The 18,489-nt window shown below is 41.9% G+C and overlaps 1 protein-coding gene across 4 annotated transcripts in view; it reads right to left on the bottom strand.

The window, feature by feature from the left end:
- The window catches only part of Atosa (atos homolog A), a 76,540-nt gene that overhangs the window by 39,377 nt on the left and 18,674 nt on the right, over positions 1-18,489 (bottom strand). The window contains exon 1 of one of the 4 annotated variants that reach the window (XR_008213254.1): positions 15,521-15,680. The exons of 2 other annotated variants lie outside the window; for them this stretch is intronic. Coding sequence is in view for 1 of the 2 variants with exons in the window: in XM_052714420.1 (XP_052570380.1) it covers positions 15,521-15,557 (37 nt within the window). In the remaining variant the exon portion in view is untranslated. Of the gene's footprint in view, positions 1-15,520; positions 15,681-18,489 lie in introns of those variants that run through there. One more of the 4 variants, XM_052714420.1, reaches the window with a different exon arrangement.

Raw genomic sequence — 18,489 nt, 5'->3', positions numbered from 1 at the left:
GCTGACAATATGTTGTCCAAATTGGTCAAGCAAGACACAAGGGAAGGTGTGGTATTGTATTCCCCCAAATATTGTGCATGCTAATAAACTTATCTGGGATCAGAGACAGAGCAGCCACAATATTAAACATAGAAGTTAGGCAGTGGTAGCACACGCCTTTAATCCTAGCATTCCAGAGGCAAAAATCCATCTGGGATCTCTGTGAGTTCAAGGCCACATTGGAAAGAGCCAGGCATGGTGACTCACACCTTTAATCCCAGGGAGTGTTGGTAGAAGGCAGAAAGATATATAAGGCGTGAGGACCAGAAACTAGAGGCATTTGGCTGGCTAAGCATTTGGCTGGTCAGGATTTCGAGCAGCAGTTCAGCTGAGAGCCATTTGGATGAGGACTCAGAAGCTACCAGTCTGAGGAAACAAGACCAGCTGAGAAGTTGGCCAGGTGAGGTTAGCTGTGGCTTGTTCCGTCTATCTGATCTTCCAGTGTTCAACCCAATACCTGGCTCAGGTTTGATTTTATTAATAAGAACTTTTAAGATTCATGCTACAGGAAGGTGACTGACAAACTTTGCCAAGACAAGATAGGACAGTCCCTCAAAATTCCTGCTTCACAGAAAAGTCTATCAGATATTCTAGGCTTGTAGGCTGAAGATGGATGCCCCAATGTTGCAGAGAAACCACAGGTGACCATCCAGGCAGCTAGCTGTTTCTGTCATTTTATAGTTTTGGAAGTTGCTTGCTATGAGCTTCCTGTTTACTCAGGCAATATTATATCCTTCTCAGGTCTCTGATGGGGTTGAAGGCTAGATAGTTACAGTTGCAGTTTTCCTGCAATAAATTATGTACAAAACTTTAGACTCACCAAGGAAGGATAGATAATGGAATATTTTCTCTAAATTCACCAAATTACATTTTAAATGTAATTCTTACTTGATAGTTGTTCTTATTGTATATAGTTTTACGGTATTAGAGTTAAAACCTTTCCTTTTTATTTAGACAAAAGGGGGAAATGTTGTAGGATAGTTGTACACTGTGTAGATGTATTGTTGTGATTGGTGTAATAAAAAGCTGACGTGCCAACAGCTAGGTTGGAGGTACAGGCAGAGAGAGAACTCTGGGAAGAAGAAAGGCAGAGTTGCCAGACAGACACAAAGGAAGGAGGATTGGCAGTAAGGGATGAGGTAATGAGCCACGTGGCAGAATGTAGACTAAATAATATGGGCTAATTAAGTTATAAGAGCTAGTTAGCAATAAGCCTAGGCTGAGGCCAAGCTTTCATAATTAATAGTAAGTTTCCATGTCATTATTTGTGAGCTGGTGGTCCCAATGAGAAAGTACTGTAACAGGGTATTTCTGAAACTGGAGCATTTGACATTCTGGGGAACTGACATGCTCTTGCTCTTCAAATGAAGATGATTTATTTTTCAACAAATCATTAAAAAAAGCAAACTAATACAAATCTATCCTCATAAACCTATCCTGAGTCCTCTCAGTGTCATAAAACAAGGGCTTCTTCACACTTCAATGCCAGTCAGGCTCACTGTGATTAGCATTTACAGATAGACTGCTCAAACTGCATGATTTCAACAGCTCAGTGGACAGGGGTACTTAAAACACAGGTGATACATTTGTGTCATGTGCAAAATGTCATGGTGGCTTGGAAGACTAAGAGTTGACATTGCTCTAAGCAAATATCAATACATACAGTATCACAAATATTCCTAACTCTGAAAGACTTGGCCCCTAAAACTGGACCAATCACTGTGCTCATACTTTGATCAGTAACTTATAAATGTAACATGTCACAATGACTTATAGTGTATTGGTTCTATAATTTGACTTGCTGTAAAATTGTTAGAGGGCCACTCTTCTGGCCCTTCATCATCTACAAACCTACAAGCCTAGTTCCAGATGCATGACCCACAAGAACCAGCCACCTTTCCTTGTTAAGTGTAGCTATCAAAGAAGCCTCTCTTTCAACCAAGTGGAAACCATTACAGAAAACCAAAACTGGACACAATGTAGAAATCAACAGATGATGGGAGCCCAGCCCTAGTGGATACACTTCCATCACAGCTTCTGCATCTATGGCTCAAGGAACATCAAAGAAAAGGGGACAGAAAGATTGTAAGAGCCAGAGCACCAGGAAGTCTGCTGTCGAACAGTCTCTCCTAGAAATGGCTGCATAAAGAAGACCAGAACAATGACAACATCAGAAGACATGTTAATGTGGAAGGGGAAACTCCATAGGGTCCTACCCTTAGACATTTTAAAAGTTACAGGAAACTAACAACTCCTGGAAGAGGGAGAATTAGCCTCTCCTAAGAATGAGCCTCTTAGTGGGCTATCCAATGCAATGTGATCAGCTCTGAAACCATATACACACCCAGAAATGGATTCAGAAGGCTGTATTTTTATATACTTGTGCATACACATATAAATATGTAACAAAAATAATCAAAGAAAAAGAGTCTATCAAATTGGGAAGGGGGTAGAAGAGGAATTCCAGGGAGGGTGGCTAGGAAGGGCTAGAGGGAGAAGGAGGGTAAGATAATTCTATTTCAACTAAAAATATATTAAAACGCTAAAATCTTTGGCTTTATAATTGTATGGGGACTATGTCTGTGAATGAAAATTTTTTTACTGAATCATTTTTCTAAATTGTAACTAAAAATAATTTATGCTAGCCACTTCAATTTTATGTGTTTATCCTTATGCAGTTGTGAGAGGAGAGGCCTGGAAGACAATGAATAGGCTCAAATATCAATTTAAGTGATGAGAATGTCTTCAACTTTTTATAAACATTTAAGACCTTCTCTTCCTCTTACCTTGAAGCCAGTAAAAGTTATATTTGGCTTTTCTAAATATATAGAAGATTTCTTAATATGGTCTGAATGCTTGTGTCCTTCTGAAATTCTTTATTGAAACTTAGCTCCCAATATGACGGTAGTCAGAGCTGGGCCTCTGGGGACACCCAAGGGATCCTGTTTGTCCCTTTACTTGAGGATATAACAGGAAGGCTTGTTTCTGCAGCAGAAGTGAGCCTTTTACAGACACTAAATCTCCTGGTGTCTAGATCTTTGGATTTCCCAGCTTCCAGAACTCTAAGAAATAAATTTCTCTTCATTATAAATTACTCAGTTTAGTGCATTTTGTTATAGTAGCTGAAATGAAATGACAGTTCCTAAAACCAAGCCAATCTCTGTTTATTTATTAATTCTCCCTGATAAAACATTAAAGAAGAGGAAGTCTAGACAGGTTATGCAACTTCCCCCAAAATAAACAGGAAATGTCTCCAACCAGCACATCTTGGTCCCATTTCAGTACTTGGCTCTTCAATCAATAAAGTCCTACAGAGGTGAATGCAGACCTCACTACTAATTTGTCTTTAACAACTGAATCAGAGTTGGTCCAGCTGCAGCCTAAAAGTCTCAAGGACTTTGTACTGGGTTGATCCTAAATGTATTTGTTACAAATGACAGTAATTTTACACCATTGAAAATATTTCACTAGCATTTAAAAACAAGGAAACAAGTACTTTCTTATAACCTCACTTTAAAAAAATCAAAATATTAACCATTTACACTACTAAATGTGATTCTGACATGAACATGAGGAAGCTGCTGAGACAGATCCAGTGGAGGAAGTTGAAAAGCAAAGTTTAAACCATGATCCTTCATTTTTAAAATGCATGCAACATGTGTGCATTTTCTCCACTTCGTTATTTATAAAAACAAAATAACATCCTAAACTCAGGGGCGATGACACAGGGTAATGGAGAGGCCATTTACTTTATATAAGATTCTAATTATGGTTGCTCAATTTCACAAATAAAAATAAAACTTGCCCAATTACATTTGAACTTCAATACAGGATATACTTGTGCTGAGAAATTACTCATTCATCTGAAACTCAGATTTAAATGAGGCATATTTACAAAACGACACTGCTGGTCAAGCCTCTATCACATATTTCTAACGTCTGAACTCAGACATTTATATTTTGCATCTAGGATTGCTGTGCCTTATATACTACACAGCACCCCAACTCTAACAAAAGTACCTAGATGATGCATTTATTTCCTACAATGTGCAGCTGAATGAGCAAGGCTGGCAGTGTGGCTAAGAAACACAGCATGTGCCCAGCATGCACAAGGCCCTGGGCCCTTTCCCTAGCACCCCAAAACGTGACAAAGCTACATCAAAAACAACTACATTCCTACACAGAAGACTATGCTACAGTTAGGTCAGTATCTCTACACATGCACAGTCACTGCTCTGCAGGGAAAGAAGAAGTTGGTGGTGTATGTATAGTATGGCCTCATTTTTGTTTTTACCAGTTGTAAGGCATACAAACCCATGTGAGTTTATGTGGCTAACAAGTGGCTAGAAAAACTGGAGGTATATACATCAAATTGCCGACACTAGCCCTGAGAAACAGAAAAGGAAGTAAAAAGGAGTCAGTTCTATTTGATGACACGCTGTCTTGTTTTAATTTTGTTTCAAACATTATGCAGCATTTTGTAATGCCTTAAATCAAATCTTAAGGAGCTGGGGCATGGTAGACACCAAACACATGTGCAGGTCTATCTGGCTCCAAGGCTTCCAAAGTCACAGACAAATGAGATTTACCAAAGCAACAACAAAAATCTACATCAATGCAGACTTTACATTTTGCTAAAGATACTTTTAAAAAGAATCTTATTTAGCAAAATGCCTGATGAAGTCCACTCAGTTAAAAAGAAATACAATTTCAGCTGGGCGGTGGTGGCGCACGCCTTTAATCCTAGCACTCAGGAGGCAGAGCCAGGCGAATCTCTGTGAGTTCAAGGCCAGCCTGGGCTACCAAGTGAGTTCCAGGAGAGGCGCAAAGCTACACAGAGAAACCCTGTCTTGGGGAAAAAAAAAAAAAAAACCAAAAAAAAAAAAGAAATACAATTTCATATTTCTTATGATTTTCAAATAATGCCTAAAGATATGTCAAGTGTGGTGGTTCATACCTGTAATACTGGAACTTGGGATAGAGACAGCAAGATCAGGAATTCAAGGCATCAGATTCATAGTGAGTTTTGGACTAGCCTAGGCTATATGAGGTTGTCACAAAAACGAAGGAAAAAAGTAGCATTAAGGGATAATGTAAAAAATTAAAATAAAATAAACTTGCAAAGTTTCAGGATTAATAACCTTTATTAAAGATGTACTATTTTACTTCCTGAGCAAAAGTACAGGACTACAAAAAGAAGGAGATTTAAAGTGCAGTGTTTTAAATTTCACTTTCACCATAATTTCATAAATGAAAAGGTATTTTAGAATAGATGCTGGGAGGCAGAATCAAGATGGGCTGGCCTGTCTTGCTGTGGACATCAGGCCATCCCCCAGTAAAGCACAGAAAGGTTGAGGCTGGAAGTAACCAGAAGCAGGGCAGCATTACTGTGGGGTCCTTCTGCCTACTCACCTCACCTGCAACCCCGACCAAGGTCAAGAGACCTGTACTCCCCAAGATGGAAAACTGCCAATTCCAAAACAATGGAGTCACAGGTCAGAAGTGCGAAAGGTAAGTTTTCTGGGACTGGAGGGATGGTTCTGGGGTTAAAAGCACTGGCTGCTCTTTCAGAGGACCTAGGTTCAATCCCCAGCACCTACATGGTGGCTCACAACTGTTTGAAGTTCCAAGGATGCAATGCCCTCTTCTGGCTTATGCAGGTACAAGGCACACATGTGGTACACAGACATGCATGCAGGCAAACTATCCCTATGCATAAAATAAAATTTTAAAGAGAACAAGTTTTCTAAAAGAAACCGAGACATTACAGCAGCATTTGGGAAGAGGAAGCATAGGTTCCAATGATGACTGAACTACTTAAGGCAGGCCATGCTGTCTACTAACCTTTCACTTACTCAAGGGAGTCATTCATTCCTGTTTATACACTGCCACAGAGATCAATCATTTAGGATGAAACAGTTTAGCTTAATTACAGTTTCTCTTTTAAAAGTATCACCTTACTGTCAGGTTGGTAAGAACTGAAGCTATGCTTTCTCCTTTCAGTTCTTCTCTTCAAACACCATTCCAACTGCACTATCGTCCCTATAGAGTGGTGGAGGCCAGAGGTGGGATCCTTTGCTAAATACAATGGTCAAGTCCTGGGATTTAATTCCAAAGCAACACTTTTAATTAATGTCTTATTGGATCACAGTGGTCATTATAATCAACTTCAGGCAGTCAAGCACTGACTATTTCCTAGAACCAGATTAAACTGGTTTGAGGCCAGCCAATCAAATGTGCACAGCTTTTATAATTAAGCAGTCATTTACTGTTTATTAGTCCAAACTGTATCTTGACAATAAGTGTGCCAATGTGCTTAAAGCCCACATTCCACTTCCATACTTAGCTCTTTCTCCCTAAATTAAAAAAGAAATGTTTTTTGATAGAGGGTCTCATATCATTTAAGTTGGTCTTAACCTTGCTGTGTAGCTGATGATAACCTTGCACCCCTGATCCTTCTGCCACCATCTTCAAAGTGCTCAGATTATAGGCATGTGACACCTCACATGGCCTCTCCCTAAATTTTGACAGCTAAGTAACACACCATTAGGCCTGTATTTGTAGTTGTACAATATCTTGAAATTCATAGATCTCTCAAAAAATAACCAAACAACAACGACAAAACAAAAAACAAAAAAATAAAAAAAAAATAAAAGCAGCATTTCCCACAGTGCTTTCAAGTTACTGACCAGTATGGGAAAAGCTGCTCTGGAGCCACCTGTCAGGCTCTGTAGTCACCGAGCCTCGAGTCCTTAGTGAAGGTCAAACTCTCTGACCCTGTGTCCACTGACAATTTAAGGTGTGTGAAACTGAACAGGCTTCTTCCAGTTTCAGTCCTTTGCAATCAGCAACAGCACCATTCCATCTGTTGTTTTTAATACCACTTTGGCCACAGGCACAGGCTGACCCTAAGTCTATCCTACCACAACAAACTAAAAATAATCACAGGGGTGCTAGCTGGAGTGGAAGCCTTTGTCCCAACCACAGTTGCTTTGCACTTTGTGACTTGAAACCTAAGACTGATCTACACTTCATTTCCATCTTTGTCCCAAGTTTGCCATCTGGGGGGAAGTCTGATTGCTCTCTTTCCAGCAATTCTGACCCATGACCATTTCCAGGACAGTTGGAGCACTGGATGCCTGAAGCACAGTAATGAGGCATGGGGTGAAAAATCCAAACCCCAACCTAATCTTTTCTTTACTTAGTGTTTTGTTTTGAGACAGAATCTGTGTATCCCTGGCTGGTCTGGAACTCTCTATGTAGATCAGGTTGGCTTCAGCCTGACTGGGATCTGCCTGCCTCTGCCTCCAGAGTGCTGGGATCTAATGTGTGCACCACCAAGCCCCAAGGCATGGACCTCATCTTTAGCCTCCTTAGTCACTGCTTGTTCCCAGCACTGGCTCCCGAAGGTCTCATAAGCTGCACCATGGAGACCTAGGTAATTCATACTCTTGTGCATTGGAAGAGCACACCCATTCTTTAGCATCCTCATCCTGCTTTTCTTGAGATGCTTCATGAACTCATTAGTGGTTCCCTATAACTATAGTTAGTGATGAAAACTACTTCAATCAACTTCTAGAAGCCATGGGGGCTTAGATCTCACCGTTTGTGAGAGCCTCTTAAGACACACACAGGGAACTCTAAGGTCAAGCTCTCACAACATGTAGAGGGGATCAAGCTGGGTTTAAAAGCTACTCTTGCAAGCAGACGTCCCCTTTATATTTCCTAACATAGTTTCTCTTTGCAAGGGAAAATTCCTCATATTCTACACATCAATAAATATGCTATGGGCTAGGTGTGGTAGCTCTCCCATGTAATCCCAGTACTTTGGAAAGTGACACAAGAGGATGACTAGCTTAAGGCTCATTTGGGCTATATAATGAGATCTTCCTGAAAATGGGGTGAGTAGGTATAAAACTCCCAGAAGGTCTCCATTTCGGCTCACAGACACTATCCTTCTCTGGGTCTCCCATCTCATTGAAGCCTGTGCCCTCTGCTGCAGCTTTGACTGTCTTTGGAAGGACTCACTGCATGCACTGTGCACTTTTCCTTGCTAAACTCAGCATGAATAAAACACACCTTAAGTTGAAACTCCATGGAAATAAGGTCACCATCTGTGTATGTGTAGGTTTGTATGTGTGCATGTGTATATTGTGCACACCTGTGTGTACATGATGTATGTGTGAGTGTGTCCATGTGTTTGAATGTGCCTGAATGTGCCTGAATGTGTGTGTGTGTGTGTGTGTGTGTGTGTGAATGTCATGCATGTGGAGATCAGAGGATGACGTTATGGAGTAAGTTTTCTCCTTCCATCTTTACTTGGGTTTTGGACATCAAACTTTTCAAATAATGATCCTTATTATCCTCATGGTCTTTGTATTTTACTAGTCATCTACTTTCTATTCTATCAATAAAGTTCCCTGAAATGGGAAAAAGAAACATTCATTTTTAAAATAAGCAAACTGCTTTAGGCAATCACCCATGAAGTCTCTAACACAAGGGTCACAGGCATTCAAATCTATAAAAAATGAAAAATGAGAGAGCTCTTCCTAGTTCCTGGGTAATCTTTGACAGGACTGCAGATATACACCATACAATCTACTGAATGCTTATGTAAGGAGTTGGGGGTGACCAAGGCTCCAGGAAAACCCTCTGAACTCAAATCAATCCGAAGGATTAGCTCGAAGACTGGAGTAGAAGCGAGAAACTTAATGTTTAGGTGTGAAAAACTATGAGTAAAATTCAGCTCTTAAGAAAGCAAAAACAGCCGGGCGGTGGTGGCGCACGCCTTTAATCCCAGCACTCGGGAGGCAGAGCCAGGCGGATCTCTGTGAGTTCGAGGCCAGCCTGGGCTACCAAGTGAGTTCCAGGAAAGGCGCAAAGCTACACAGAGAAACCCTGTCTCGAAAAACCAAAAAAAAAAAAAAAAAATAAAAAAAAAAATAAAAAAAAAAAAAAAAAAAAAAAGAAAGCAAAAACAGAGCAAGCCGCCATCACCACCTCCAAGGGGGCAGAGCAAGGCACCATCACAACCTCCAAGGAGAGGCCCATCTTGTGAGGCTGGCAAGGACTGGCTCAGTTGGGATGTGATGAAAGTTAACAGGGACACACATCAAAGCACTGGGAAACAGAAGGACCTGGACTTATCAGAGGAAGCTGTCACTCAGGGAATCTGCTGGTATCCTAAAGGATACAGTTTTGCCTCCTTACAATTTGGGCTGAGAATTATGCTTTCATCTATGTGTCACAGATATGCCTGGGCTTACTTACACTGGGGGGCTACACAGCTCTGATTCACCGCTGTCCTTCCTGCACTAAGCCCACATCATACCACTTCTCTATGTTCCAAGTAAAGCATCAGCCTTAGGATATCGCTCTTTCAGACTGAAATGCTTCAAGTAGACGGTATCCTTTTCACTGTCCTTTGTGGAAACATCCCCACTGCCTGGTATTGTTATTCCACAGCCCACGCAGAAAGAACGTGGAGGCAGTTGCTGAGAGAACACTGTCACAGAAGAAAGCAAAACCCCCCTTTCAGAACCACATGCTCTAGATTTAACTGAGTGCTCAGAGAATAGTCTGTGCTAAAAAGGCAACCATCTACTATTCTAGTGCTGTTTTGTTTTGTTCCGGCCTTACTAATCCCTGATAACTGGCACATAACTTTCCAAAATTATCCTTAAGCCTAACCTAATTTAGTCTTGCATTTTTACCTCGTGGGAATACGGTTACAGCATAGGCTGGTCCCAAAAAACACACCCAGTCCTTTCAACATTCACCCCTCTGCCACATGGGCGACCCTTCACTCCTTAGCACTCTCAGCACTCACATTTTCCACCGAGTGTGTGTTTATATGTGTGAAACCTAAAACTCCTGGAGAAATACAAAAGATAATGGGATACAGACGTGCTTCTAATTACCACACAGAGCAATTGCAGCTCAGCTGGACGGTCTTAAACAAAGATGGAGGAAGGTGATATTCTTGCAGTGGACCTCCATTTCTAGAACAGGACCATTTCTGCAGAGTTCAGATGGCAGTCTAAGGCCAAAGGAAGTGTTCTTCGGGTGTCCTGCAGCTCAGAGCTGCTCCAAAGTGGTCTTCTGTGCTTGATTCTTTGCCACAGCTCACCCAGAATGCAGAAGTCAGTGCAGACAATGGGTTTCATCAGGACACTCTGGCACATGCCACCATCTCCTTTGAGGCTACAAAATCCACACAGGTGTTCAAAACCTAATATTTTTCTTACATGCATGTCCTGAAATCCTTACTCAGCTGTCTTAAGCCTGAATTTTGTGTCTGTGAGCATGTGTGTATATATATGATATATATGTATGTGTATGCACGTGTGTACACTTGTGTGAGAGTACCACACCACAGCATGCATGTGGAGGGCAGAGGTCCACTTCAGGTGTCAGTTCTCAGCTTCCACCTTTCTCTTTTGTTGATGGTTACTGCCGCGTATACCAGGCTAACTGGTCCATGAATCTACCTCATATCACAAGAGTTGCAGATGCATTACTATGCCCAGCTTTACACAGGCTCTGAGCACCAAGACTCAGGTGTTTTACTCTCTGAGTCTTCTTCCTCAGCACTGTTTTGATTTTTGAAGACAGTCTCCTGTAGTCCAGGCTGAGGTTGAATTCACTATGTAACCAAAGTTGACTTTTAACTCCTGCCTCTAACCCCAGGTGCTGAGATTACAAGTATGAATCACTCACGCCATATTTTTGCTGTTTCGGTTTGTTCTTTAAGACAGGGTCTTGTTAAGTGGCCCTAGAGGGCCTGGTACTAACAACATAGCTCGAGTGGCTTTGAACCTGTGACAATCCTACTGCCCCATACTCCCAAATGCTGGGATTACAGCTTCTGAAAGGCTGTGTTCCTTTTTCACTAAGTGCAAAGTAATCCCTGGGCCTGATATAGACAGCGCCTAGCAGAACCACTGGACTCACCGAAGGTGAAAAGATGGGCTTTGATGGAAGGCATCAGCTTCCTTTTAAAATTTGCTTGCTTCTTGGCTCTCAATAAACTACGTGATCTTCAGCAGGTTGTAGATTAACTGATGTTTATGTTTCTGTGAATCACCTCAGCACTAGGGCTGGGTGTAGCTCAGCAGTAGAGTATTTATCTCGCATACATAAGGCCCCCACACACATGCGCCCCCCCCACACCTTAGTATTAAAAGAAAACATACAAGTGAGGATGGGACCCATACTAAATCTTGCCTGTAACACAATAAAATTATCATAGCTCAAAACAGTGAAAATATTGTAGTCATTAAAAATCTTGCAAATGAATTAAAGTGATCTTTTAAAAGAACATTTTCTGAATGTTTTCACTTTGAAGTTTGAGTTTTCAAAATTTAGCCTCACAGTAGCACCCAAGTTCTATTCAGTTCTATTCTGGAACTTTCTGCACTGAGATGGTCTTATTAACTCATTTGTGATACTCACTTTCTGGCTCCTGGACAGCTGGCAACGGGAGGCAACAGCGATGTCACCCTACTAAGTTCCCGCTGAGGAACCCCAAAGAGAAACAAGTGACGACCCAGAGGTCAGAGCAGCCAGACATCTGCAGGGCAGGGCATGCACAGCACAGGCCACAGCAGACTGCCCTGGCACGGCCTTTCCTTCCCTTCCCTGACTTCTCTTGCTCTCTAGGGCCACAGCTTCTGACAGCCATCTTCTCTGATTCCCTTTTCTGATTTAGTCCTCCTGTCCCTTTCCAAAGCATGACACAGCTCAGAAAATCAAGAAATGTATCATTTCTATAAATGTGAAGCTTGGGGCAAAGTCTTAAAAACTGAAAACTGACATCTACCTAATCCTGAGAAAACTTGTTCACACTTGGGCATTTATGTCAGACTTCACTGAGTATTTTAACTGAGCCATAAATCTGGGTACTTTTGTACATTTTTTCATTGAAATCACTACACTGAAGAAGAACCAGTGTCCACGGTCCACCAAGGCATACCTCAGACCCCAAACCTCCACAGGAAGACAGGCCAGATCATTATCATTACTGCCATCATTATCATTACTAGTTGAGACACTGTCTCACCGTGTGGCCCAGGCTGGTGCTGAATTCTCAATCCTCTTGCCTCGACCTACAGAGGTTCCAGGCTTGTCCCACCATGCCCAGTTTCCAACTTCGATCTTAATGCCATGTATTTAGCAATACAAGTTGGAGAACAGGGCATGTATAACCAGCTGCCTCAGTTCCCTCTTATACTACCCAAGAAACTCCTAGCAAAATCTGAGGCCTGGCTGGTTATTTTTGATATGCTTACTATTTCCTGTAATTTGTAATTTCATTGTTCCAGTGTGCACCATTACTTCCTTTGATATTCAGAATCTCCGAATGAGAACAAGAAGGTAATAATTCCAGCTTCCCTGCCAACAGTCCTCTGCTGCCAGTTTCGTAACACAGTCTTGGCACAAAGGATTATATAACCAGACCCAATTAATATCACTAACAGGTATATTTCCCTAGTCTTTGACTTTCCACAGTGACGTCTCAAGGCTAAAATAAAACACACTCTGTTCTTACAAAAGCATCAAGTCTATAGAGCAGCACAGTTGATGTGTGAAACTATTCAGCAACGGCCTAGGAGCTGCCACGCTGGAGGCTGGGCCTCAACATGGGAGGCTGAGGCAGGATGGCCATCTGAGCTCAGACTGGAAATAAGTGAGACATTGTCTCAAGGAAAACAGAGAGAGAGAGAGAGAGAGAGAGAGACAGAGAGACAGAGAGACAGAGAGACAGAGAGACAGAGACAGAGAGAGAACACGAACAAGAGGGGGAAGAGAGAAGAAAATGGCTGACCAAAGAAAGAAAGAAAAACTTTTGATCCACCTGCCCTGCCTAGCTGACTATGTAAACCAATCTCTCTTGGATTCAGGCTACAGATAAGAAGGAGCTTCTGCAGGGGAGAGCTGAAGGTTTATCATGCAGCATTTAGGTAGACATTTAAAGGACAAAGAAGCAAACATCTGTGGTGACACTTAGAACAGCAATGATTTCACAGGCCTAAACTAAAAAGTCACCACCGCCAGATTGGTACCCATCTGGCCCAAACGTTTACATAACAGAATTTAGGAACCTGGCTGGAGAAGGGGCTCAGTGGCAGCATGCTTCCCTAGCTTGTCCACTTGGCTTAAACCCCAGCACCACCACCAACCCCCCTCCTTCCAACAACCAGGGACAGAATTTAGGATTAGGAAATGAGATAGATGTATTTACATATCACAGCTTACAGATTTCAAAACATACAGGTACATTTCTACATCACTGTACTTGATAAACAGAACTGTGTCTGCCTCAATAAAGCAAAGTGCAAAGGCATATAGCCGATTTACAGATCTGACACAGAAGGCAGGGGAATTCCTACCATCAAATAATAAACTCAGTTGAGCTAGCTGGCAACACTGCTCTAATCACTGGTTTCTAGCTGTCCGTCATCCAGAGATTCTGACAGTGAACAGGATTCTCAGTGCTCTCAGACAGAAAGCATCTTCAGATGCTCAGCAAGGACTCAGTGGATGGATCTGCCAGGAACATCCCTGTTGGATACAGCAAAGCCTATGTGACGAGGACGTGTGATCAGCTCTGTCTGCGGCCTTGTGTTCTCCCATCTTTTATAGCACGTGAAAACAGCCTGCACCTAGAGTTCAGTTAATTCTTAGGAAGTAAACCAAAGGGAACTGGAGAGCAGAACACTTTAAATAATGCTCTGGGTTTCTGATTGTGTAATTTAGATAATGGAATTAGCAGTTGATGAGATTGAGCTCAAAAAGAGAAAACAACCAGGTTGACCCCAGGTGGTCATTTTCTTCTTCTTTTAAACACAGGGTCTGGCTCTGTAGCCCAGGCTGGCCTCTAATTTGTGAGTCTCTTGCCTCAGCTTTTCAAGTGCTGGGATTATAGGAGTGTGCCACCATACCCAGCAAGCTTTTACCCTGACACAAATATACGTATTGTTAACAATAAGTAACAAAAGGCACAAAAGCACCAACATGTTTTAAGTTGTTTACAAAGGAAAGAAACATTTTTTCCTCACTTATCAAAAATGCTGATACTGGTTGCTATGACTTTCTAATTACAAGGACTTTTTGAAAAGAAGAGAAAACCATTCTTTTCCAAAGAATGTTTATAAAGATTAAAAAGTTCAGACACAAGTCTCAAAATGAATTAAAAGGGATGACTTACACAATTACATAAAAGAAAATGTGATGGTTGACAAGGTAGCTCAGACAGTGTTTGCCTAGTGTGCACAAGGCCTGCCTCTGATCCCTAGTACCACAAGATAAAAGCAAAACCACATCCAAAACCTGTTGAGCTGTAGTTACAGCTCAACACTGACTGCTCATAAAATAGGAAATATGCTAATTGTTCTGCCCTGCTTTAATTAGCTTAAAAGAGCCATCACCTACATCAATTATATAAATTTTAATTTCACAGTATTTGAAAAATTGAAGGGAGGGCGGGGGAAAGTGGGGGGTGACACATGCCTTTAGTTCCAGCACTCAAGAGGCAGAGGCAGGAGGATCTGAGTTTGAGGCCAGCCTGGTCTACAGAGTGAGTTCCAGGACTGCCAGGGCTACAGAGAAAACCTGTGTCAAAAAACAAAACAAAAAGAACAAACAAAAATAAAAACCTTCATTATATAGGACAGCATTTTCAGATCTCAAACACACTATACCTTATATCCTATTCAATTACTAAATCAGTGTTGCTTAATTAATAATTTTTTAACATTTGCAATTAGCTCATCAGGTGTAGAATTATACTTGGGAGGCTAACTTTAGTCTTAAAATACTATTGTAAACATTGGTAGGTTGGCTTCAAAATCTCTTGCTCTATTTTCTAGATGGACATTTACCAGGTTTACTAGTGAATTACATCACTGTTTTCTATCTGAACTGCACAAAACTAGTCAAGAGACCTAATTAAGAGACTACATAATTTTGGGGAGCATCTCCATAAGTGCATTATGGATGGGCAGGATGGATCTCTTCCTGTCAAAAACCACTAAGCTAATCCCTGACAGTTTTGATCTCATTCAGAAATAATTAATTCAACTAAACATATATAACAGATTTTCAAAACACTCCTTGGCAGCTTTTGTTTTAAAATATATTCTGTGCACACAGCCAGGACTCCTGGCTAACCACCCTCCCTCCCCGATGGTCTCATTTCTATCACATTTTTCCTCATTAAAGTGAGCACACTGTATCTGGTTTCTTTTCTTCCCACTCATTGTTCAGATTAGCATTTTAATAATCCTTCAGGCAATGCCGTTCAAAGGAAACAGGCTATCTGAAGCAGAGGACAATTTGTCCCTACGTCCCATGACTCTCAAAGTCCAATCATATCCCTGGACCTGTTTATTAAAAATCCACGTAAACCAGCCGTACAAGCAACAACCACCCCAAACTGGCCGCTTGACAACAAAACCACTGAAAACACCTCATTACACACCTTGTCTTCGGAGCCCTTTGTTCCCACTGAAAACCATGCTGGAAGCCTCCGGCTGTCAGTTGCTACACTGTCAGCCACGGAGGGATCCAGATGTCGGCAGCGGTGGAAAACACGGGAGCAAGAGCGGAGCGCAGCGCTTCCCCGGGCAGGCTTCTCACAAAGGCAGAGTAGGGCGCACATAGCAACAGTGCGCTCAGCTGATTGGACGCAGGCTGTGCTCAGCCTCACTCCTGGGTCGGCTTGCTTACTCGCTCGCTGGGCTTCCTGTCTACTTGGCAGCACGGTCATGTTTTCTTTGCTCCTCTTAAGAACTCAGCTGTGTTTAGGCAACTTGAAAGGGAAGATCAGTGAACTGACAATGACCAGCACGGGGCCCCAACACGTGCACTTCTAATTGCTCTTAAAAGACCAGAAGTGTGTAAGATAAAATTGATCTCTGGTAGGGTTGCACATAAAACCCAGAACAAAGCAGGGAAGTGAGGGGAAACATTTATTACCTTCCACTTCAAGGAAATCAGGTTCTCACCCAAGTGAAACCCTCAAACAACGTGTAAATACAGAAATAGTAACCATGTGAATGCAGCATGGACCTGAATCTACCTACTATGAGCTCTAAAGCAAACTCCTAGATTGGCACTACCAGAGAGGCACTGAACTGGCAGGAAGGGCCTATCTTTTTGACCTCACAAGTCCCAGTGCCTTTAAGAGGCAAGAACAGGTTAACAGGTCGCTGAGTAAGATCCAAAAGGGAAAAGCCACAAGCTGCTTAGTGAAACTCTTACAGTGTAGGAAGGAGGTAGGAATTTCCAGCATAGGTCTCTTGTTACATGAAGCAAGACACATATTCTAAATTCATTTACTTTTATCTTAGAATTACCTGGACATGGGAAGGTATTGATATTTTTCAGGTTTCATGTATACTAGTCCACATCATCTCCACGAACATCAACAGCAAAAACACCTACCTCCCCAGTTTGCAAAGCTGTTTGGATTTTAAATTTTTTAGTGGTGTTGCTGATTGAACCTAGGGTCTTGCTTGCCAGGCAATCACTCTGCCACTAAGATAGACCCCAAACCCCTATAAGTACCTGGGAAACTCAACACAGGTATGAAGGGACAAACGGGAAGGATCACAAATGGTTTTATTTCAGAAATGCTTTTCTGAACATCTATCTCATCAACCAGGCACAGGGCTCTGAGTGTTAAAGCAACGGAACCTTTTTGAATTCTTGGTGGCAGCTTTGAGATCTGTAGAGCAGCTGCTGCAATCTGCTCTTACTGGGAGCTTTGTTTACCTCAAGTGTCCTAGGTGGGGGGGGAGTGCAGCAGGATGATGGAAACACTGGCCACTAAGCACCCCATGAGCACCACGAGGCTATTTTTACACGAGAGGCCACAAACAGCACGGCGGCAGGCGGTTTCATAACAGCCCCAGAATCCACAAGATTACCACCCCAAGGAAGCGTCTAGATTCCAGGGGTTCATAACACACAAGTAAACACAACCAAAGAGTTAAATCTAACCCTATTGCTAGCTCCTCCACTAGGCATGGAGAGCTCCCAACTCTCCCAAGAAACAACATAGGGTATGCTTGAGAACACAGAATGAGCCTGTGTCACAGGCAACTCAGGGGATGCTACTATAGAGAAGGCAGGGTTTTAAAGTCAGCTCAAAGGGTTCAAAACATGAATCTTCTATTCACTAACAGTAAGAGAAAGAAAATTTCTAAGCCACTAAAAACTTCCCTGATGCAAGACTAGTCTCAAGCCCCCTCTAAGTACTGGACCTAGAATGCACCTAGGCTGCTGACAAATGACCACTTTATGGGGTCTCCTCCATCACACTGTATGCCCTGCAAATGGCAGTATCACATCTGCATGTTACAATTGCTCACCCAGCATCATGCCAATTTAAATCCCACATAATTTAATTTTACTTCCAAACTACTGGAGATGAATAAAACACAAATGAATAGAGAGTATTATTTCCACTACTCAGATAAGAAAACTGACTCATCTAAGGGAATCACATTAAAAATCTGGATTAATAAATTTGTATTTCAAAATTAACTTTTTCTCATCTTTCTAAAACAACAACAACAACAACAACAACAACAACAACAACCCAGAAGAGCCACATAAAACATAGCTGAGCATGGTAGAACACAACGGCTATATAAACATTCCAGAGGCTGACGCAAGAGGGTCACAATATCTAGGTTATCTTGGGTTAGGCAGTGAGACTCTATCTTGGAAATAAATTCAATACTAGTAACCCCTAGGTAGAGTGGGACCACTTCCTTTCAGTTACAGCTGTTGAGCACTGTAATTAACGGCTTATGCTACTGAGTGTTTACTGATATTATAGTATGGACCAACAGCATAAAGAATTCCCAACTCAGGTGTACTGCACACCTATAATCCCAGCACTTAGGAGACTGAGGCAGGAAGTATCAGATTTTGAGGCCAATCTGGGCTACACGAGACTCTGACCAAAATAAGTAAATAAATAACTACTAAACAAGAAAAAGGGAGAACTCAGAAAATACATTATATTTATTTAGTCAGATTATAAGTATAAATTAATAATCTTTTCCAAGAAGCACACCACCTTGAAAAATAAAAACTAGCCAGGTGGTGGTGGCACACACCTTTAATCTCAGCACTCAGGAGGCAGAGCCAGGCAGATCTCTGTGCGTTCAAGGCCAGCCTGGTCTACAGAACGAGATCCAGGACAGGCTCCAAAACTACACAGAGAAACCCTGTCTTGGAAAAAAACAAAAAAAGAGAGACAAATAAAAACTAACCAAACAAAGTCTACTTTACAAGGTTCCTCCCCTGTGCTGCTGCTGGTCCAGTACATCTTGAAGAGCACCTTCCATCTTTCTGAAGGAATCTTGCTTCTCCCTGGGTTGCTAATCTTAGTAAACAAAGCTATGATGGATATGCTTGACAGCACGCGTCAACTCT

This window comes from Peromyscus californicus, unplaced genomic scaffold (assembly GCF_007827085.1).
Source record: "Peromyscus californicus insignis strain IS unplaced genomic scaffold, ASM782708v3 Scaffold_11__1_contigs__length_118956290, whole genome shotgun sequence".
NCBI lineage: Eukaryota > Metazoa > Chordata > Mammalia > Rodentia > Cricetidae > Peromyscus > Peromyscus californicus.
Note: the sequence above shows the minus strand (reverse complement) of the source record. Positions and strands in the feature narration are given on the sequence as shown.